This window comes from Durio zibethinus, chromosome 24 (assembly GCF_047325235.1).
Source record: "Durio zibethinus cultivar Kanyao isolate XHJ-2024 chromosome 24, ASM4732523v1, whole genome shotgun sequence".
Taxonomy (NCBI): domain Eukaryota; kingdom Viridiplantae; phylum Streptophyta; class Magnoliopsida; order Malvales; family Malvaceae; genus Durio; species Durio zibethinus.
This window is the reverse complement of record NC_143185.1, coordinates 882,977-906,008: the sequence shown is the minus strand read 5'-3', so window position 1 is coordinate 906,008 and position 23,032 is coordinate 882,977. Positions and strand designations below refer to the sequence as shown.

At 30.1% G+C, this 23,032-nt stretch overlaps 3 protein-coding genes across 5 annotated transcripts; 1 reads left to right on the top strand and 2 right to left on the bottom strand.

Moving 5' to 3' along the window:
• On the bottom strand, positions 1–1,602 carry LOC111315886 (putative WRKY transcription factor 75). The gene is made up of 2 exons (XM_022917903.2): positions 1,124–1,602; positions 1–458 (listed from the first exon to the last, which is right to left on the bottom strand). Exons 1-2 carry the CDS (start codon positions 1,492–1,494, stop codon positions 281–283), a joined length of 549 nt encoding a protein of 182 aa, XP_022773638.1. The 5' UTR covers positions 1,495–1,602; the 3' UTR covers positions 1–280.
• A 5,880-nt stretch (positions 1,603–7,482) lies between these two features.
• LOC111315885 (uncharacterized) lies at positions 7,483–10,588 on the bottom strand. Its single transcript, XM_089753937.1, has 4 exons — positions 10,251–10,588; positions 9,728–9,927; positions 8,317–8,546; positions 7,483–7,959 (listed from the first exon to the last, which is right to left on the bottom strand). Exons 1-4 carry the CDS (start codon positions 10,340–10,342, stop codon positions 7,681–7,683), a joined length of 801 nt encoding a protein of 266 aa, XP_089610063.1. The 5' UTR covers positions 10,343–10,588; the 3' UTR covers positions 7,483–7,680.
• A 4,748-nt stretch (positions 10,589–15,336) lies between these two features.
• ABCI11 (non-intrinsic ABC protein 14) lies at positions 15,337–19,128 on the top strand. Of its 3 annotated transcripts, none has more exons than XM_022917899.2 (10): positions 15,337–15,639; positions 15,716–15,773; positions 16,075–16,154; positions 16,466–16,517; positions 16,605–16,738; positions 17,168–17,282; positions 17,421–17,507; positions 17,671–17,719; positions 17,985–18,069; positions 18,421–19,128. In XM_022917899.2, the coding sequence occupies exons 1-10, from the start codon at positions 15,551–15,553 to the stop codon at positions 18,497–18,499; spliced, it is 828 nt and encodes a 275-aa protein (XP_022773634.1). In that variant the 5' UTR covers positions 15,337–15,550; the 3' UTR covers positions 18,500–19,128. The 3 variants fall into 3 exon arrangements, 2 of the variants coding, with proteins under 2 accessions (XP_022773634.1, XP_022773635.1); XR_002693379.2 differs by having other exon boundaries at positions 15,361–15,639; positions 17,671–17,756; positions 18,421–18,560; XM_022917900.2 differs by having other exon boundaries at positions 15,418–15,639; positions 15,722–15,773.
• Positions 19,129–23,032: the final 3,904 nt, after the last annotated feature.

Below are 23,032 nucleotides of genomic sequence, written 5' to 3'. Positions count from 1 at the left end.
GGAAAAAAAAAACACCTTTACTAAGATTGAAACTTTTTTTGTTACAAAGGAAATCATAATCAAAAGATAAGGAAAGGAAACATAAGTGATGAGTTTTAAATCTCATACCTACTAAACAACATATTTTAAAAGTGACTACATGTACCAACAGAAATAAATTACGGGTTTTACAACTATTATTTCATATGGAAGGATTGAATTCAAGATTCGTATGTCTTTACTAAGGCATACATCATTTCATCTAGCTCTATATATATGCATGGATGGATGATGATGGGCTTCAAAAAGGGGTGTAAATATGCATCTGACTCAAGATGTGTTCAAAATTGTCAGTTGCCTTCTCTATTTGATGAGAGTGCATCCCTTCATAAGTAGTCATAACGACACTTTCATCTTTGGTTAGACGTTGGACTTGCTTCTTTACATTGCATCCTTGATGTGTGCATCGGTAGTAGCTTCTGTTACATGCAAAATTATACTGTTAGCTGAGCTCATACCAGGGAATATGCTTTTGATTGATTCAGAAATCAGAATTGGAAGACAAATTACAAAGGATAGATGGAGGTCCCCTGAATATTTCTAAGATCAAAGCATCCGACATCTTGTCTATTGGAATCAAGAGGAATAGTTTGGAATTAGAATTTGCTTTGAATGACCCTATAAACACATTTGACAACTACTATAAAAAGCAATGCTGTGTTCATAGAGGCTTTAGGAAATTCTTGCATTGCTAGCTACATGATTCTTCTAATCTTTTATGAGGAATTATTGGGAGAGAGAAAAAAAAAACCCTAGACGAAAATTTGTACAGAAAATTATGATTTACGGTATTTGTTTTGTATCCATGCTTTGTAAGGGTAGTGCATGCATGCTGAAAATGGTTCCTAAGTCTGAAAAGAGCAATTGCACCAATTCTTATCTTATCTTCTCAGCTAAGTGGGACATGTTTACTGTGAAAGGATATGATATGGATAACAATGGTAGGTTCTGTTCGAAATATTTTTCGCCAAAATATACCAACTATGATATGCATCAAGATCATCATCACGCTTGGAATTGGGGGGAAATGCAAAAAAAATTATCTAGCAAAGGAGCTAAGCTGAGGATATAAGTCAATACAAACCTTGGAAATTTGTTGCTCTTAACAGCTTTTTGCCCATATTTCCTCCAACGATATCCATCGTCAAGTATATCAACCTGACTCCTTGTTTGAAAAGCATATCTGTGTTTCCTAATCTTCTTTTCCTGTTTTTTACCTGATTTCATCTCAGTTTCAGACCCAACAAATTTCCCAATCTGAACAAGTTCTTTAACTCCTGGTTTCTGGACAAAATTTTCTGCAGTCTTCAAACCCAAGAAACCATTTGAGCCATCCCCATGAAAATTGTTAAAAACTTGAGAATTATTAGGTGCCATGTTTGTTGGCAGATGATACGCTTCTGCTGCTGCTGCTGGGGATGATGAGATAGGAAAGAACATTTGATAATTCTCCATTATTAGAACCAACCCAGTACTTATAAGTAAGACGATCAAATAAAGTCAACAGAAAAAGAAGAGGAGGCTGGCTTGCAGGCTAAAAAGTTAGACAACTATGTGGAAAGATCAAAAATATAAAGCATATTTATAGTGTTAAAGGTGCCGTAGACGGCACGAAAGTTTTTCCAAGGCAAAGAAACTAAAGCTCCAATAGGAAAAAGTATGGTGGAAATATTGGGGCGGCTTCATCATTAGGAAAAAGATTATATTTTTCATAATAAAATTTAGTCAAAAAATTAGCAAATTAAGAATATTATTATAATTCTTTTGCCATAAAATTAAATAAATCTTTCATTTGGGTTATCGTAGACTAACAGCAGTCTCATTTGGACTGACTCATTTCACACGTGTTTGAATGAATTTTATTTATTGCAGATTTAGTATTATTTTTTTTGTCTCGTCGGTACAAGTCGTTTTAGTGCATTTGTGACTGCGCCTCCTCCTCAGTTTCCATGAAGGATCATCAAAATTAATTACAAATAGCTCACATGGTTTAATGTATCTTGGCCTGTATATTCAAGTTGGGGCTATTTTTTATATTTGAGATCCTTAAAATTGCTATATAGATTTAGTCATTTTGATCACAATTCGATGATTTAATAAAAAAATAAAATTAATAAAATTTAAATTTTTAATAAAATTCATATATTGATTTAATAAAAATTAAATATATATTTTATATTTAACATGTTAATATAAATTATAACAAAATAATTATTCATATATTAAATATGAAATAAATATATATGAATGCATAAATCGACAAGGGTGATTTTACAACACAAGTCACTGCCACTTTTAAAAAAGTTTTCTCAACCCAAGTGAAATTGTCAAGAAAAAAAAAGTGCAAATTAAAGAAAAAGTCAAGAAACAGCGTTTGGGCGTGAAGTTGGAAAGAAAATGGACATAGAATGAAGAAATGAGAGGTTAATAATTATAATCGATCATAATGAGGCAGATAAATTTCTGGTAGGTCTGCGACTAGCCAGCCAAAATATTCTTCATAAATTAGAAAAGCAAAGCTGATTTTAATTGTTAACGAGTGATTAATTTAATTTGTTAAAATTCTTTTTTTTATAGAAGGATTTTGTGTTTGAGTTCTTTCGATAATTATTTGTTAAAATTATCTTGAATATATTATTTTTAATCATTTATCTTAAAATTTGAGATACGATATATTTTATTTTTATTTGAGCGATTAAAAAGCTTATTTATCTTAAATTTTTTTCTTAAAAAAAAAATGCTGATTTTAATTTCTTAAATGTCGAAAACATTGAAAATGAAACATAATTTGTCATGTTGGATTATTCAACCCATGTTTGAAACGTCAAATACTCACACATAACCACAACCACAACCTTATGTTAGTTGGCAAGAGACCAATTGTCGGCTTAAATCTTTCCCTTTCCAATATTTATCACTTCTTCACCAAATTTGCACCAAATCCTACCTCAGAAATTAGGAAAAATGTTTATTTTCCTCCAAACACTATATGGTATTTTTTTCAAGAGAAAATTTACTGCAAATCAATAGGTTAATTCTTTTGTGGAGAAGCTATTACTAAGTGGGGTAAGTTAATTCAATGCAGTGTAGTTGAACTCACTACATTATTAATTGAATTCAAATATCAACTCTAATGAAATTCATTTAATATAAATTTATTTATGAAAATTTTTTAATCACAAATATAATAATTTATTTTTTTAATCACAATCACAATAATTTTTATTATTGTTTTTTAATCTCATCAGAGCTAATCTTATCATTCATTTAAATAGACCCTTACATGATCCATATATATATATAAAACTCTTTATTTCAAGATTGAGTATATTTAATTCACTTAGTTAGGACGATAACCATATATATTTGTTAAAATGACAACAATTAAAGGAGATATGTGATCATGTTATTAAAGAAAAAGATTATTAGTGAAGAAAATTATTTTACTTAATTATTGGGAGAAAAGAAAAAATTCTAAATTTTGGGATACTTAAAATAAAAGAAAATTAACAAATAAGCTGCACTCTATATTTATATATATGATATGAAGCAACAAAGAAAAAGTTGAATTTGAATCTTATTCTTATTCTTGTATTGACAAATTTTCAAAAGATGAAAGAGAGGTTGAACTAAAACAATATCTATAACAATATTTATCGAGACTTTAAAAGTTTAAAAATTAAGAAAAATCTACAATCATATATATTCAATACACGTGAACGAATAACGATAAATTTAAATTTAATTTGTTTTCATTGCTTTGGAATATGCCTATCTAATTAAATATCGTAATATCAAAATTTAAAATTGAATATATCATGTAAATTTTTAAAATGAAAACGATGAACCATTTTAGTCAAATAAAGAAATTCAAAAATGACAAAGTCTTCATACTAAAGAAACAAACAATGAATTTGAGTTCGAGAGTATGTGAAAATTGTTAGTAATTTGAATTGTTTGAAGATTTTTTTAAATTTAATAAAGGGTCAAGTGAAAACCACCAAGTTAAAATGATTTAACTAACCACTCAACTAAACAGATGGTTTAGGTTTAAGTGGGTTTGAATTCTCGCCATTCTTGTAACTTTTAACCAAAAATAAAGAAATTAAAGGAGAGTTTTAACGCTAGATATTATATATATATACATATATATATATATATATTTGTAGTGAACTTAGTACAGACTACAGCAATATTAATATTAAGGCTTAGTAAATGCATGGCTTAGAAATCTTGGTTTTGTTTTGTCTCTTTGATTATTGATTTCTACTTTCTACTTTCTATGAATATTATACAAAATCTTGGACTGGCTGTTTCTAGAAGGCAACTTGTACGAACGTGCATGAACATTGAATTTTAGTTTTTTTCCAAACAAGGAAAGTTCAATAAAGGGAGGAAACGCGTGTTCAACAAAAAAACTATGAATTTTTTTTTGAATTTAGAGACTTCAAGAAAGTTTTTGATGAAGAATATATAGTTTCATATAATATATATATATTGATTTAAATGCAAGTTTGGCATACAAAAGATGAATTGATAGGCCAAAATGGGTATAAATATATTTATATAATTTTAAGGAGAAATGTACGAGAAAATTAAGGGAATGAGTGTAAATATATAGCTAATCAATATATCTAACTAATTTTTTTCAATTTTATTTAAATTATAATTTAATTTAAATTATTTAGAAAAGATCGTGCTCCTTCGTATTGCATTTCTAAATCTTTAAATTAGGAAAAAGAAATCAGAACTTTGCTTAGGTTTCATTTCATCTTCTTATGAACAAAGTTAATAATCTTATGTCAAGTTATTTTATGGGAAGCAAAACTCTATTAATTTCTTTTGATAATTGGGTAGGAAGGATTCGAAGACTATGAAGTTGTGGAATTTTTACAAGTCTATTATCTTGGCCACTTCCAATAGAAATTTAAAGCACTTTGACACTAATAAAGATGAGTTGTTATCGATATCGGATCTATGAATTTTTTTAGGAGTATTCATTTATAATATATATAATACTATTAATGAATTTATCAATTTTCTCAATAGTAAGAGTGTTCATAAGCAAATTTTGAAAGTATTAGAAGAATTTTTTTCAAAAAATTTTCTTATTTTTGTTAACTTTTTTGAGGTATTTACAAAAAAATTTTGCAAAGATAAAAAGAGAGGTTCGAACTAAAACAATATTTATAAGAATATTTATCGAGACTTAAAAGGTTTGAAATTTAAAAAAAATCCACAATCATATATATTCAATACACATCAATGACGAATTCAAATTTGAATTGTTTTCATTGCATTGAAATATGTGTGTCTAATTAAATATCATAATATCAAATTTTAAAAATGAATATACCGTAAATTTTCAAAAAAAAAAAAATGATGAACCATTTTAGTCAAATAAAGAAGATTCAAATATGAAGAAGCCATCTTACTAAAGAAACAAAACAATGAGTTTGAGTTTGAGAGTATGTGAAAATTGTTAATAATTTGAATTGTTCGAAGATTTTTTAAACTTAATAAAAGATTGAGTGATTTTTTTTTTAAGTTACAATCATGATCAAGTATTACATTCATATAATCAACTATAAATCCATCAACTATTACATTACTAAATAATCAACTAATAAATTATAACTTACCTAAATAACCAAACCCATACAAGATTTGAATATAGGATTTTAAGATTTTAGGACCTCCTCTTTGTCACTAAGTCAAAACCTCATTCATTATGTCTGAGTTATTTTGTAGGAAGTAAAACTCTATTAATTTCTTTTGACAATTGGGTAGGAAGGATTCGAAAACTATGAAGTTGTGGAATTTTTAAAAGTCTATTATCTTGGCCACTTCCTAATAAATTTAAAGCATTTTGGTATTAACAAAGTTGAGTTGTTATCAAAGTCAGATCCAGAATTTTATTTTTTTTCTCGAATATTCACTTATAATATATATAAACACTTTTAATGAACAGAGATTTAAATTGATTTGTGTTTATTATTTAATCTTATTCCGCCTTCATGATGTTGAAAACGCCATTAACCAATTTCAGCTGCACTTTAAGATCCAGTTCTGAACATTGCCAGAATGCTTATTTTGCTAACTGCTAACCACTTTCATGCATGCTTTTAGTGGTATGATACCGACCATTGTATATCCTAATTTCTACACAGATTTAGTGATTATCATGTATCTAATGAAGACAAATAGTATAAATATATATAGGCTAATTATTGATCTCAAGAAAATCTATGGCAGCAGCCATGGGTGAGTATCTGTCCACATCAAAGCCACCAGAGATGGAGTTAGGTTGAAGAACCTGCTAGGAAGGTGTGGACGGCTGCTGGCCTCCTCGGTAACTTTGTTACAAATTTTAAATATCATTCTCTTGCTGAATTACTTCAGCTGCTTGAATTTCCAAAGAGCATAGCCATGATATCTGCTTGTTAAATGTGATCTTAATTCCCATCAACAAGGATGTTCAAAACGACAATGGCTAAGTTCATTCATGTATATAGCTTCATTTTTTCAATGCTTTGGAACCAAACTCTTGCATAATTGGTTTTGGTAGACCTAAGTTCGGAGGAAATGCTTTGTGTAAAGCACATAATTTTTATAATCATACCACAATCATGCGATTTGGAAGATTATTTACCTACTGCTTTCACTATAGTCGATGAGTAGATGACTGATCTTGACATGGTTACATGCAGCACTAGCCTGTTTGCCTAACAATGCTTGAAATTGTGAAAGCATAATTATTGCCATGAATTTAATTCATAATCTGATTGACTTCATTGCCTGTTAACATAAAACTACAATTTGTAATCATTCTGAAGAATGAAATTTTTGCCCTCTTCATTTATGGCAAACTGGTAATCATATAAGTTAAAATTTGAAACTTTTTGAGAGAATGTGATGCTTGTTCTCTATAGCCAATGAACTTGTCATAAGTTCAGGGAAACGAATGAACTTATATTAGAATGATATTCACTTGTATTGGTCTTGAATTCCAAGAAGCAGCTGCCATTGTTGAATAAATATTAAACCATCTAGAAACTTGTCATGTTAAACAAAAAAAAGGGGAAAATGAAGATTGATGAACTTTCAACCTACTACGTAATCTGGTAAATAAATGATTTAATTAATGGCGTGTAGATGGCTGTGCCTGCTGACTGCTGTCAACCACATATCATCAATTTATTGGCAAAACCGACTGCCAAAATTAATCAAGAACCTGTGCCTAAAATTGGCCTGTTTGATTCATCAGCCAAGAAACCTTTGCCTGATTACTTTAAGTCAAATACAGCGGTAATTCCGTCATTAAACATTGAAGAATCCATGTAAGGGAACTGAACAAATCATATTTAAACTTTAATGATGATTGGGTATTTGAAACAATCTTATATTAGGCAACAAAAAATTTTCCCCAAGGAAACAAATTTCAAGTAGGAGCTATCTATAACAAATCCAAAAGCGAATTCTCATAGTTTATGGTCACATCTAAAGGGGGATTCACCACCTCTTTCCCAGTTCCCACCCACCACCTTACACAATAAAAACCAATCAATCAATTATGATTTAAACAATTATATTAGCTGCTGTTGGATGCATGTTTCTGAATCAGCATACTAGAAAGAGGAACTACATATATGATCGCATACGAGGCCTGACCATAGATTGTGCCCCATCAACGAATATAGTTGTTCCAGTCATATAGCGTGAACCATCACTGATTAAATAGATGATAGTTGAAGCCAGATCATTTTTAACATCCAACCATCTCTGCAATGGCACTGCTTCTTTCACCAACTTCTCTGCCTTGTCCTTTCCAACTGACAGAGGAAATTCATCTTGTAGGTGTAAACCACGAGCAATTGCGTTAACCCTGATCTTGTGTTTTCCAATCTCCAAAGCTGATACCTGATAACAGCAATGAAAGATGTCCAAAATAAAGAAAGCAACTTAAGAAAAACTATGAACCAGAAGATGGAAGTGGCAGGATGTTAAAAAGAAAAACCAGAAATCATTCTATACTCCACAAAGGACAAACCATTATGGAACCGAAGCAACAGTAACAATGGATAAGATTACATTCTTTTGAAGAAAAATGTTCACCAAACCAAAAGCCACAAGGAAACATAGGCAAATCAGCTTGGTTCAATATCCATTGTTATCTTTAGAATAGTTAACTATGGTAGCAAAATAGCAAATTGTGGCAGCTGAGTGTACATGCGTCAAAGACTACAAGGAAATAAGTTAAGGAATTTAATTACTTACTCTAACTAACTGCTGCACTGCTGCCAAAGATGAACCATATGCAGCAGCTCCTTGATAAAGTCCTCTTTCAGCACCGAGTATTGTTGTCACGAATACAATGGAACCACCTGATTTATGTTCCCGCATTCTCCTACCAACAGCTTTTAGCATAAACCATGCAGCCATAAAATTTATTTTTACGGTTTTTCTGAACTCGTCTTCAGTTAATTCCAGATGGTCTTGCATTTTTCCTGTTTCACATAATCAGACACATGGTTAGTTTTTCTGCAGTGATGTAATTGATACAAGTTGAAAGGAAAATGAGAAATATTTCCAGAGGGAAACTATGTGAGTTGGAGAATTTTTGGTGCTTTCCTTGACATAGACTACTAAAGGAAATAGCATCCATATTGGTAAAACAAATTTCATCAACTCCTAAATAATTTCAGCTTAATGTTTTCTTGCATAATGCAAAACATCAAGGATGAATTGCTTAACTTTCCTTGTAGATCACCATTAAAACTTTATATAATTTATGAAACAAAAGGAGACTGTCACACCAACCCAAATTTCACAACCTTTACAGAGTTACTCAAGCCAACATATCTCTTTCTTCACTTTATAAAACTGTTATAACTCAAATATATGTAACCATTTGTACACAAACCTTAGGCAAACTAGGAAGTAAATTAATAAAAGAGCACATGATGACCAAATTTTTCTGAAATAAATTTAGTGGCGTTTATAGCCGCTAAACAAAAAAAAAAATTGCAAAAAAATCAATTTCCTGTAGCAAAAGAATATCCTCTTCTTTATTACTAATACAAAAAGAGCACAGGTCTTGATGTGTCCCACTTAAAGCTATGTTCAAGGTTCCACTTTACTTCCTGCTATGCAATTTATAAACTTATGGTCCACATAATCTTTACACTGTAGTCAATCACTAATCAAAACCGTCTCTGAATAAAAAGTTGTTAGACATGTGACAATTTATTACCAATGCACCTTAAAGTTCTAGGCCACTTATCTTAGTTATAAATGTACTCCGGACAAATTTTGAGGTAGTTAGAGAAGTAGGTTGATGTTTTTAACAACTGTTTTAATGTTTGAAAATGACAGTTATCCCAAGAATCTCAAATTGCTAAAATTTTTACAAAGGTGGTTTGCCAGAAGATATGCAAATTGCCGTCTCATTGGTAAAACAACTAAAAAGCAATAGGCACAATATCCCACCACTACTCCATGTGTAAAATCTGGTTAAAATCAGAGATCTTGGATAGATAAAAGGCAGAAGTTCCAAATTGCCCCACTATCCTGGTGGATAACCAAAATTTGACGTTCTCTGGTACCAAAAAGACAAAGGAAATTGGCCACTTCAACTTTCAATGGAAAAAGAGAAAACAATAATTACAGCATATCTACGTAGATATACCTTCATAAGCATAACAATTCACAAGAGCATCCAAAGATCCGAACACTTTCCATGCTTTATCTACTGCTTCATCAAAAGCTCCCTCTTTTTCATCTTCCATATCCATTCCAATCACCTCTACTGGGACCACACTATTTGTTGAATCCATTATCTTCTCTCTGACACTCCTCAGACAGCACTCATTTCCCATCAAAACCAACCTAATCACACAACAGGAAGATCATTCTTCAGTTAAACTTTTGCTCAATTGATCATCAAGAACGGTGTATATAATCAAATGGATTGGATTGAATCAGTAAAGTACAGTAAATTGAAAAGAATATTAAAAAAAAGGCCAAAAACTACAACTTTGGAAAATCTTCCATTTTTGTCTCTTATTTCTTTGCTTTTACTCTACTTTCTGATACATGAAAAGCAATGAGAAAAACAAAGACAGAGATGGCCAAGAATTTCCAAGATTCTTGTTTTCTGAGAAACCAAACATCTGCAGAACATGAACTCAAAGAAAGTGGAAGAGTTTAACCTGCAACCACGTTCGGCTAAATGCAAAGCAATGTTCACTGAAATCTCATCTCCATTTGAAGTGAGCAACACTTTCTTTGCTTGATTCTCCATTCTCGAAAACCAACTGTCAATCAACCAAAACCCCAAAAAACATCAAAAAACAACACAATCAAACAGAACCCAGAAAGAAAACCCAAAGCTTTGAAACAAAATCATTCCCATATATTGGTGCAGATAAAATGAATCAAGCTAGAGCCTTGGAGGGATTTATGAAAGTAAAAGTCTAGCCTTTGGTAGCTGTGCTTTTATATGAGAAATAAATGGTTATTATCAGAGTTTGTTAATAAGAGAAGAGATGGGAATGCGTTGGGACCAAATCAGCCAAAAGTCCTTCGAGTTCTTGCTGCCTTCCACGGCATACACTTGCATATCATCCTCCACATGTTGGGGTAATGGGTTGTTCAGTTGCTTAGAAAAGATGCTTTAACAACCTCCACGTGTTTCTGCTTGTTTAAGATTTTACTTTAATTGACCATGTCACTTATCTAGAATTAACTAATAGCGTATTAATTAATTAATTAATTAATTAATAAGCAAACTATATATGATTGAGTCAAACTTTAAATAAATTAATTAAAAATTAAGCTATTCGAATTTATTTGATTAAATTTATTTAATAAAATTGAACTCGATTCGCATATTTGATTTCAAACTCAATTATATATTTAAATTTGAGCCCAAATTAATATATAAAGAAAAAATGATAATTTTTTAATTAAAATAATAAAAATATATTAAAATTTAAAATCTCAATTAAATTTGTAAGCTGTTTGAATCAAATATTAAGATATTGGAATTCAACTCATTTAATAAGCTAAACTATTCAAACTCAACTCAATAATAATCAAACTAAATTTAAATTTTATTCAAATTAATTTCGAATAATTTACAAACATTGATATATAATTTATATACTTATATCCAATGCCACCTAATAATAGTTTTATGATCATATTTGGTAAACATTTTGATATATCTTTTATTTTAAAAAAATAAAATATTCAAAATCAATTCTTTAAACCAGAAATAAATGTAGGTAACATTACATTAAATACAAATTGAGATATTGAAAATTTCATATTACTATTATTTTAAAAGATAAATATTGAAACTTAGGTGAAAGCAATACATTATTTGTTTTTGTAAAAAAAGTACAATCTAAAAATAAAATAATAAATTATAAGTCTTAAAATTTAAATTTCAGAACTCTTAAATATAATTTTTTAAATGACTACATAATTTGTTATTTTTTGAAAGTTGACAGCTGGTCTTATAAGTTATTATGCTGGTCCAATAAGTGAGAACGGTATGGTGTTGGGGAATTTAAAGTTAGAAATTGATGGTTGTTTGTTTTTTTTGTTGGTTGATTTGAAGATTGGACGATAGTTAATATAATGTGAATATGATTAAATTTAGTAATTTGTATATTTATATTATATGAAATATTAATAATTTATGTATTTAAATTATATTTTATATAAAAATTATAAATTTTTTGTCAATATAAAAACTTAAAAAAAATTTTTTTTTGTTTATCAATTTCATATATAATTTTTTTAAAAATTTAAAACGTATTACTTTGATTTTTTTATATCATTTTCATGTTATATTATCAAATTATATTTTAAATTATTAAATTTAAATATGACCAAAGAATTTTACGACTTGGCCTCGAAGGTATTTCAATTGGAATTGGAATTTCGGATCAATGGGGCTTAAAGAGAACAGAAACATCACTAAATCTTGTTTGGTAGCAAGAGGAACATGGAGAAGAAAGTCAGGGATGTTGATGAGTCAATGTAGGGAGGGAAGTTTTCATGAGATTTCTCGCATTTTTCCATCAAGATTCCATTCTAAACCCAAACAAGGATTTGGTGTAGTCTCCGTTTGTACGTAGACTGGGAAAACAACAACATCTAGATGTTTATTCACGTAATAAAGCAAAGACTTATCATATGAAGCACAAGTTTTTTGTTCTATCTGATTATGCGTATATGTGAATTGAAGAAGTCAATCCCTTCTCTATGTGTTCATGGGTTTGTTACACTTACCCATGGTTTCCACGTTTCTCTTAATTATGACCAAATTCAGCTCTCTTCTTTAAAATATTCATTCATATTTATTTTAAAATTTATCTCGAAATATATATTTAATATGAAATAAAAATAAGATCAATATATTTTTTAGATGAATTTTTATTTTTTTATGTTAAGTATTTAATTTAAAATTAATTAATAATAAATATAAATTTTAAATTTAAATATAAAATTACAAAAAATTAAATATTTATTAAATATAAAATAATTCACTTTAATATTTTATACGGAGATGTCAAATTGTTCACGCAAATATATAAGGTGTTAAATCACTTGCAACACGTGATACAAAGCGTAATTAAAAGCATGCCGATAATGACACCATGTGCCAGGTGAAAAATGAGTCAAATATGTCCTCAGCTAAGACAGAGTCTAGATGAAATAAATAAATAAACTATAACTAGATGAAATCATTAATGGAAAGCAATGCAAGTTGGGTCTTTGTTTTTATGAATAAAATTTATATAAAATTTTATAAATAAAATTCATTAATTTTTTTATTAAAAGTGAGTAAATAAAAATTTTAATAAAAAATTTAAAGTGAAAATTAATAATATATAAAAAAATTATTAAAAAAATTATTTATAATTTAAATTTAATTGATATTAATTTAACAATAAAAATTTTATTAATATTTTTATTAAAAATATTTATTTAATAAATATATCAAAATTTATTAAATTTTTTTAAAATTTTATATACTTAATTTATATAATAAAAAATTTTAATATATTAATTTTAAATTTTAATTTACTCATTTTTAATAAAAATTTTACAAAATTTTGTTATAAAATTTTATATAAATTTTTTATTGCTTTTACAGGTAATAATTATAATTAAGAGACAGGATAATTAATTTTTTTTATTACATCAAAAAAATAAAGCTTTAATATAAGTAAAAAGGAGGGAGGAGATCTAATCTTAATACAAATAATAAAAAAAAAAAAGTATGATTCAAAATTAAATCCTTAATATCTTTTTAAGCATCTTTAATCATTACATCAAAGGCTATGAGACAACTACTCCCTATTCAATTTATGTCAAATCATCTTTTCTTTTTCCTAAGTGGGGTGATGGACGAACTTAATTCCATCTCCACAAAAAACAAAAGTACTAGTATATTAGTCTCAAATTTATTATTATTTTTTTCAAATGAACTCAACTTTATTCTTATTTTTAATAAATTTAAAAAATTTTTAAAAAATAAATTTTGAGTTTTAAAATTTTCTAAACATATTTTTTAAAATTTTTAATTCTAGATAATATTTTAAACAATAAGATCAAAATTAAATTGATTTGTCCAAAAAAATTAATAAAATATAATTATTTTAAGACAAAAAGAATAGTGTAAAATAATAATAAATATTTATATCTTTTTATTCAAATAATATTTTAAAATATTTGTTCACCATGCATCAAGCAAATGATCAATACATTAAAAATCCAATATCAAATATCAATCATCATCAAACAAGTACATGAAGTTGAAGTTATATGAATGATTCAATGAATTTCCAAGTTTTTTCCCAATAAGACAAAAAAACAGTGAGAGATTTTGGGGGAGAGACAAATAAAAGAGCGATGGATTGTCCATGACATCAAATTAGATGGATGATTTTCTATCTAATGTCTTTCTTTATCGGACGTGATGGATCAACTTTTGCATGTCTTTTCATCTCCAAAAAAAGTTAAAAGTAATCTATATATTAATATTAATTATTTTTATATAAAAGATATCAAAACTTTTAAAAATAAGAGAAAGAGGACTATAAGTGCGTGAGATCAAACTTTAATTTTATAGAAATTTAACTTTTATAAAAGTGAGTGAACCATTAATATATGCATGGATCCCTTTAATTAAGGAAGTCTATTTGAATTACTTTCTTTTATTAAAAAAAATTAAAATTTTGTATTAGAAGGCACATGAGATTTTAAAGGTGAAAAAATTTTAAAAATTAATTTAAATTTTGAATTGATTTTTTTATTTGATTTATATTAAATTCAGATATTAAATATATATATATTATATTTCAATTGGGAGGTGAAAAAACTAAATCAAATTATTTATATTTTTTAGTTTTTACATATATTTTAAATTTTTATAAAATATAAATAATAATTTTATATTAAAATTTATTTAAATATATTAAATTTTTATATTAAAATAATATATGAAAATAAAAAAATTAAATTTAAGAATTGATAATTCAAAATAAATTGATATAATCAATTTGGTTTAATTCGAATTATATGAAAGTTTGGTCAAAATTAAATTGAATTTTAAAAATTTATACTATTATATAGTTTATTTACTTGATTTTTTAAGTTTAAATTTTAAAGTCTAAAAAACCCTAAAGAATGAAAATTTTAATTAAATAGAAATATTTTCAAAAAATTCCATGTGTATATTTTTTCATTTAGCAATGGATAAAAAATTTCCAAAAGTTTATTTAAAAAAAATATCAAAAGATTTTGTTTTTCATTTTACTTTCCTATTTACTAAAAATGGGCTCTTGGGCTTGCGATTGTGGCCCAATTGATTTTTGGTACATTGTGATAGCCTAACAATAGTCAGTCCAACATCCACCAAAAGTAGTAAATAAAGGTATAATACTTAAATCAACTCTCAAACTTTACTCTAAAATATAAATAAGCCCTCAATATTTTATGGCATCAAATTAAAATTATAAAATTTTATTTTATTATAATTAAAATTTTAATAATATAAAATGTTTATTTTTTTAATTGATTGATTTAATTTATAAAAAAATATTTATTTAGATATAAATGAGTTAAATAATAAATATTTTTAAAAAATATTATTTTAAAAATTTTATCGATTAGACATTATTTATTTAATTTTAAAATTTACTGAATACGATTACAATAAAATAAAAATTTTTAATTTTAATATTATATAATAAAAAATCGAGGACTTATTTGTATTTTAGAGTAAAATTTGAGTGTTTATTTGACTATTAAGCCATAAATAAACAAAATAACTCTTTGTTTTTTTTAAAAATACCTCATCCTCTTCCAGTTCCTGCAACGCTTACACCGCCACGGACCACCGCGTTCCGCCTCTTCCTCCACCTCAACAGCCACCTCTCCCATTTGTACATTGACTTTTAGCCTTAATTAGTCAAACTTCTCTGCACCAAACATGGCGGCTTCTGCTTTCTCGGCTTACTCTTTGTTCAGTTCGAGAATTAGCGAACCATCAACCTTAATCTCCTCGAAATCACGCTCTACGTAAGCTACTTGACCAGCTTAATTAATATAATCACTTCTTTAAACAAAAATTATTACAAAGTTCAAATTTTTGCAGGTTTAGCTTCAAAAGACCTCCACCTATGAAAATCTCATGCGATTACTCTTGCTTGGAAGTAAGTTGTTTATTTTTTTTAATTCTTTTTTATTTTGAATTTAAATTCTAATAAAGTTAAAATCTTTTTTTTTTATGTTCATGATTTCATTGGATTAACTGTTTCTTTTTGCTATTTTGATTTTGTCAGTAGCTATGACATGAATTTAGAGAATACAACGATTAAATTTCAATTCATAGCCGTTGTGTTTAGCAGATGGATGCTTTTTTGAATTGCTTTTAGTGGGGTTGTTTGTTTTGATTGAATATAATAGTGAAAGTTATGGACTATGCTGAAAAGATGTAATCTTTGTCATTTCAAGGTTAAGGATGTTCATTATCGACCTCCAGGGACACAGGTTAACCTTTTAAATGGAGTTAGCTTTTCACTTCCAGAGAAAAGGTAAATGCTTTACTTGTAAATAATAGAAAATGAAGATTGTTTATGTTTGGATTTTCTGCAAGTTATTTTTGCATAGTAATTACTCTAACGAGTGTATGCTCGGAAAAATCGTTAAGAATTAACCATAGTCTATAAGACATTGGAATATCATGTCACACTTTCTACCCCTATTTACTAATTTATATTATGTGGAAGCAGATTCATATGATGGATTGTTTATGATTGTTTAGAAGCTCACTTTATATTATGGTGTAAATAGTTTGTGTTTTTGTTTTTGGCCAGAAGTAAATAGTTTGTGTGTGTTGCTGCAGTTTTGGCTTAATTTTTGGACAGAGTGGAAGTGGGAAAACTACTCTCTTGCAGGTCTACCATATCTGTTTATGCGTTCTAATCATTCATCTTTGTCATTTTATACCTTGTACGTCTTCTTATTTGTGTTTCCCCTTTCAGCTACTTGCAGGGTTAAGCAAACCAACGTCAGGTTCTATTTATATTCAGAGATATACAAATGATGGCAAACCAAATCAGTCTCCAAAATCATTAGTTCCAGAAAGAATTGGTATCGTCTTCCAGTTCCCAGAGAGGTACCTGATATCAAACTGCAAAATTCTGCTTGTCTTTATTTGGCAGGATTTTGGATCTTTGATAGCTGCATTCTTGTAATTTCTCTTAATGCCTTCTTGGTCTGCTGTTGCATGTTTTCTAGAATTTTTAAGTATTATGAAGTAGGTTTGTGTCAAGAATCTTTTGTCAATACCCCACATGCGCACATGTTTTTTCTGGTTCTTTATCTTGTTGATGGAAACTCAGCTTCTGTTATCACTGAAATTTTTTACTGCCAGTTAAGCAACGTGGCTCTTTTAGCTCTTTTTATTTGCTTAGTCCTTAACTTGTTTAAGACCAAATAGTATTTCGAATTCATATTCTTATATATCATCTTCTTAACTTGTTCTGTGTCTTAGTTCATTTTCTTATAGATTCTAAACAATATTATATGGTATGTTGCTGGCAAGGTATTTCGTGGCAGACAATGTGCTTGATGAAGTTACATTTGGCTGGCCAAGGCAAAGGGTTGGGCTTCAATTGAAGGAGCATCTTGCATTAAATCTCCAAAGAGCTTTAAACTGGGTGTGCATGCTCATAGAATTTTATCTACTTGTGGCTTCTAAACTTTCCTTCTCACCTATCTACATTTTTTTAGTGGGTATTAATTCTAAAAGTATTAATCTCTTCCAAATATAAAATTTCTTTAAATGATGATGTTAGGTTGGATTGAATGGGATTTCCTTGGATAAAGATCCTCATTCATTGAGTGGCGGCTACAAACGTCGACTTGCTCTTGCAATTCAATTAGTAAGGACCTACAGAATGATTTGCAAACTGCAGTAAAATTTTTAAACAAATATGATTTACAAATGCCAATTCTTGTGTGATTATTTAAATTATGACATGTTTGTTGCCCACTGAATGTTTTCTTTTATTTTTTTTGTTCCTTTTCGTTGTGTGATGGCCGAAGGCACAAGTCCCTGACTTACTGATATTGGACGAGCCTCTTGCTGGTCTTGGTATGACCTTGCTTTTTCTACTCTGTTTTTGTTACAGGTCTGGTTATCTTCTGTTTTATGTTATAGTTTTAGAAATTAGAGTTCCTGAATAGAGCATGAACAACAATCAAGTGCTTTCGAAAACATTTTGCTGTTGATAGCCAATTAATGAGTTGAAAGCAACTTTTTGCTACCTGAGGTGGCTTTGACATTATCTAAATAGTTATTTTTCTGATTTGTCTGCCTTCTAAATGTTATTGTTGCTAATGCTACCGTAAAAAATCAGATTGGAAGGCGCGCGCTGATGTTGTGAAGCTTTTGAAGCATCTGAAGAAAGAATTAACTATACTTGTCGTCAGTCATGATCTCAAGTAAGTCTTATCTTTTGATTTGCCATTATGGTTTATTTCCACTAGAATGTTATATTCATTGTACAATGTATAGGTTATGTTGTCTTAATTGGGTAAAAAGGAACTGTGTAAACCTTCGTGGCCTCATTCAATTTCGATGTTTTCTTCTAACAGCTCTTTTATAATAATGGTTAATGCAATGGCTTGTGTAACTCACCCAAACCAAACTGATATATTTTTTAACTAAACCCTTTTATGATCTCGTTGATGAGATCCAGGTCCCAATAAAATGAATTTTGTTGTTTGTAATTCTCCTTTGATTGCATATGCTAATACTTTCAGCTTATGGAGCTTTTTGGTTTCTTTTTTCAGAGAGCTAGAAGATTTAGTTGATCGATCTTGGAGGATGGAAATGGGTGGAGTTTTGAGGGAAGAGAGCCTACTGGTTTAGTTTAGGGCCTTGCCTGCTAAATTGACACTTCTTTCTTTGATGTTTGATATTTCAGAGTGAATTCAAATATTGTTGTAGCTCAATTATGGACTCTTTTGAAGTGCTTTGATTGTGGACCGGAATATTCTCAAGAATTGGAAGGAGACTTAAAAGTGATCGTAAACGCATCTTCAGAGTAGGAAAACTACAAGAAACAAAGTGCACGACTTTATTTTCACACACCGGAGGATAAAATGGATTCTGCCAACTAGTCTTCTTCTTCTTCAATTGAGTTCATCACCGCTCAACTGCAAACGCATTACAACACTGTTGCTATTATAAAGCCATAAGATTGGCATTCTTACTGCAAAGGATGAAAGCTACCAATAAGCATTTGTTGCAGTTTCTTCACTACAGCTCCAACACCAAGTCTACAATGACAGCAGCAGATGATGGGCAGACATATATTAGAAAAAAACTAAATACTCATCTTGCAAAGCTCAATTACGGTCTTTATTGCTATTGTTTATATGTTAAATGAATGTCTGATATAAGGTTTAGGAATATATTTCTGATTATGTCAAAATATTGCCTATTCATTTGTAAGTTTTGAACGCTAATTCTGATAATAGTTCATTTAGTTTCTTCCATATTTCCTGTGTAACATCATTACTATTTTTGGTTTAACCATCTTTATGGATTTTACTTTGGAATCGATCATTTAAAACAATGGATTTTCATTTGAACGGCCAAGATGGTGGAGTTTATGCTAAAAGTTTATCATTTTATGGGCTGCATAATACTTACAGTAGGCATCTGTTTTAATACAGTGCTCCCCATTGCAGCTTGCAGCAGTACAGCCAGTAAGCACGTATAGAGCCAGTTTTGGGGCGGTCTCATAATCTTGTATTCCTGCCTTTGACCTTAATCCCTGCGGAAACAACCTGTTGTCTTTATCTTGGTAAATCTGGTCTCCATCAGTATAGTCGTTATCATTGTAAGGTGCATTGTTCATGTTATTCCTATGCAAAATTTTAGACTCTTTCATCCATAGAGCTTTCAGGATGGACTTTTCTGCGGAACAGTTTCATGACCTGCAAGCCACAGTGATTGCAAATTAAAACTCCTGCAGTCCTACAGAACTTTTTTTTTTAATTTATTAGAATAAAAATGCTGTTAAATGTACTTGCTATAGTTTTATTATGGTTCTGGTATGAGAACTCGTACTAACTGATGTTATATACTAAAAGGTTATGATAACGAGGGCCTTTAGGGCATTCTTTAAGGCTAGTTAGTATACAATTTATAATAACAATTTTGTATTAAATGTAATAGTTGACAACTTTTTTCGTAATTTTCAATGTATCGGGTGAAGATATTGCTTTATATAATAACCTTAAAGAGTATTCTTGAGACATTCATTAGCAAAATCCAAATACTAACCATTAGTATGAACCAACATTTCTGAACAAAATTCGCACAAAAGTGTTTGCTCCAACAAAAATGAAAAAAAACAAGAAAGAAGATCATAGCTACTAATAGCTAGAGGTTCCAGTCCTGATATCTACCCAATCTACCAATATCTGAGAATCTTTGAAATGGTTTTCAAAACTAGTTCACCTGACATTTCAATATAGGAATGCTTACCTAGAACTGATTTATATGCTTGTCTAACGTAGTTGGCACTGGTTTAATTTTGATTATTTGACATTTAAAAAGGTCTGAGATGTTGAATATTTGGTCTTCGTTTATTTGTTTGCGGTGGAAACTTACCATACGTAAAATATGTATAGATTATAACTAACGAGTAGTTGATTTAATCGATTAAATTCATTTTTTTGATGAAGAAATTTTAGATTTGAGTTTTACTAGTGATCACTTGTTGAAATTATTTTGAATGTACAATCTGTAATAATCTGTCTTAAATTATCAAGACGTGCACATTCCCTGAAATCATAGTTCAAAGATTAGGATATCAGACACAGTTGCAAAGAAGAACTCCATGTTGTGTTTAAGCATTACCTATCAATATTCCTTTTAAGCCTTAAAGGGTAATTTGGACCTATCCAGGGGTTTCACTGCCCTTAGTGGTGAACACGGTTGTATTGACAGTGACTGGTTCCCATACTAATTTTGATGTACTTAGTTTAACTATTGTCTATTGTGCTATGAAGAGAGATCACATAGCCCTGAGACCATGAAGATTGGTGGCCCCATCTCTTAAGTGGCTGCGGTATTGGAAAATATGAAAAGGCAAGCTGATTCTGACCCTCAGCTACATGGCAGTGACCACTGGTTTTGATAGTCTAAGGAATCTGTATTTTAACCTTTGTTTTAGGTTTATAATCTATCTGTTTTGAACTATAAATAACTCTGACGAGTTGAGTGCAATGGACTATAATGGCTAATGCATTATTTTGTGGGAGCAGGTGATATTATCGAATTCAGCTGCGCTGATCCAATCTAGTGATGATTTTCATGTTACTTGTGCATGCATGTGGATTTTTACAAGAAATTAGTTGTGAATGGAAGAAGTTGAAATACCAAGTGTGAAATCCTTGAAGGACTCATTATTATTTGGCCGTAACTTATGCTGCATCCATCCTAGTAACTGCAATGACAACAGTAAGAGGTGAGTTTAGCAGGATTTGAAACGTTTATGCTATTGTAAGAAGCTAACAGAGTGGAGAGTTACCTTCATTTTTGTTCTCGCTTTGAGGAGCTTGATGTTAAATTGTTTTGGTTTTCATAGAAGGAATGTATAGCGATAGATTTAGATGAATAAGGGGAATGGGACTTAAAGGGTGAGATAGGATTGCTAAAGAGCAAAATACCCAGGATCTCCGCATCATGACTACTAACAAGTGAACCAATGGTTGCAAGAAGGGTCTGTAACAGATGTGAGTAGAGAGAAACAAGTAGAAAGATACAAGATTTTGGTTGGCTGTTCTCTGTCACGATCAAATCAAGTGGACAAATTGGAGAGTGGTTCACAGAATCTCGATTTCATGGTGTTATCTCTGTCCTCCATTACATGCATTGTTGGAGTAGGTGCATGGCTGCTTGCACGTGTGCAAGATTAGCATAGCCATTGATCAACGTTTGTTATTAATTGTCGACGTTGATGAGTCTTTCATGTCTGTCCTAAATCAGATGATAATACATAGTTTATTGGGAAGCATTCAACAGATTCATATGCGAATGGACACATAATCAATGAGGCCAGACATCTGAATGTAATCAAATCAGTTTACACGTTCACTTGTGTCTGGGTAGACTAATCCTATAGTGTACTACACTAGAGGACAGTGCCACCATTGCCGGTAGGACAAGAGAACAGTTTTGTTGAATGCTGTCTGTATCAGTTGGAAATATACATTAAGGACTCCACGAGGACTGGATATTTTACTAAACGTTATGGTAGGACATACTTGAGGTATCTCTACCTCGAAAAGGTGCTCATCTATTGTACTGGTGTCACTGAGGTTTTCCCGGCCAAAATATCTTAAGAAATCTATATGTTAAGCATTGCAATTATTGGCTTCAGAGCTGAGTTCAGTTGAAGCACATGCTTCTTACTCTTCTTCCCTATCGTTATCCACATCACACTCTTGTTTGCACTTTTTAAGAGTGACCATTCCTTAGGAATGCTGTAGCATGGTATATTTGTATTCAACCAACATCTCAGTCGCCCCCTCCTACCCCATCTTTATTCCTGAGAGTCAAGGTGAAATCTGCAACATTGCTTGACTGAACTGCTCACAGATGATAATCATGCATTTGCATATATTTTGTTATGAAAGTTTTTAATACCATACTTTTCTTTTTCTTTTTTGTTTTAATCAAAATTCTTTCTAATATAAGACCTTCTGGATTAAAACGAAAACATGGACATCTCATATGGGACCTTGACAGAGGCAAGTTTTACCTTTAATTTGTATATATTTTCCTCTTTTCTTATTGCGAATGATCCCGTTAATACAGCTTTCATAAATTGTAAAACTTTGCTTCGCCATGCAGTGATGTCATCATAGACTCATAGTTGTTGTCGTACCCATGGTTGGTGATTGTTATCATGAAGTTGCATTTGATGCAGGCAGGGCATGATAATGGCATATTTTTAGCAATTGAAGATTGCTACTGAGATGCTTTCCTGCTTCCATGTATGATTTTTGGATCAAGAAAGGTGCCACTCAGACAGGATTGCTGGCTCTGATACATCAACATACCCCACACGCATCTTGGAAGTCAGTGTGAGCCGAGGAGGAAGATGTTGTTAGCATCCAGACAAAACTCACCACAAACGCCTTCAATTTGAGAGTTGAGACCCCCCCCCCCCCCCATTGTGTGGTTATTATGGTTTGTTACTATAAATACCTGTTGTTTTTTATTTTTTATTTTTAGTTATTGAAATCACCCTTGATCTCCCTCACTTCCCATTCCTCTATTACCATATTTTCTGGTCCACTTTCCCCTATTGTTTCTCTTTTCAACTCTGTTTCTCATCCTGTGTCTTCATATCATTTCATGTTTGGAGTTTCTCTTCTATCTTCT

Coding starts and splice junctions, on each gene's coding strand:
- LOC111315886 (XM_022917903.2), bottom strand. CDS start 1,494: ATGGAGAATTATCAAATGTTCTTTCCTATCTCATCATCCCCAGCAGCA. Junction 459..1,123: donor AAGAGCAACAAATTTCCAAG/GTTTGTATTGAC, acceptor TGCATGTAACAG/AAGCTACTACCGATGCACAC.
- LOC111315885 (XM_089753937.1), bottom strand. CDS start 10,342: ATGGAGAATCAAGCAAAGAAAGTGTTGCTCACTTCAAATGGAGATGAG. Junction 8,547..9,727: donor GAATTGTTATGCTTATGAAG/GTATATCTACGT, acceptor TATGTGAAACAG/GAAAAATGCAAGACCATCTG. Junction 7,960..8,316: donor CAGTGCAGCAGTTAGTTAGA/GTAAGTAATTAA, acceptor TGCTGTTATCAG/GTATCAGCTTTGGAGATTGG.
- ABCI11 (XM_022917899.2), top strand. CDS start 15,551: ATGGCGGCTTCTGCTTTCTCGGCTTACTCTTTGTTCAGTTCGAGAATT. Junction 15,640..15,715: donor TCCTCGAAATCACGCTCTAC/GTAAGCTACTTG, acceptor AAATTTTTGCAG/GTTTAGCTTCAAAAGACCTC. Junction 17,283..17,420: donor TCCAAAGAGCTTTAAACTGG/GTGTGCATGCTC, acceptor TGATGATGTTAG/GTTGGATTGAATGGGATTTC.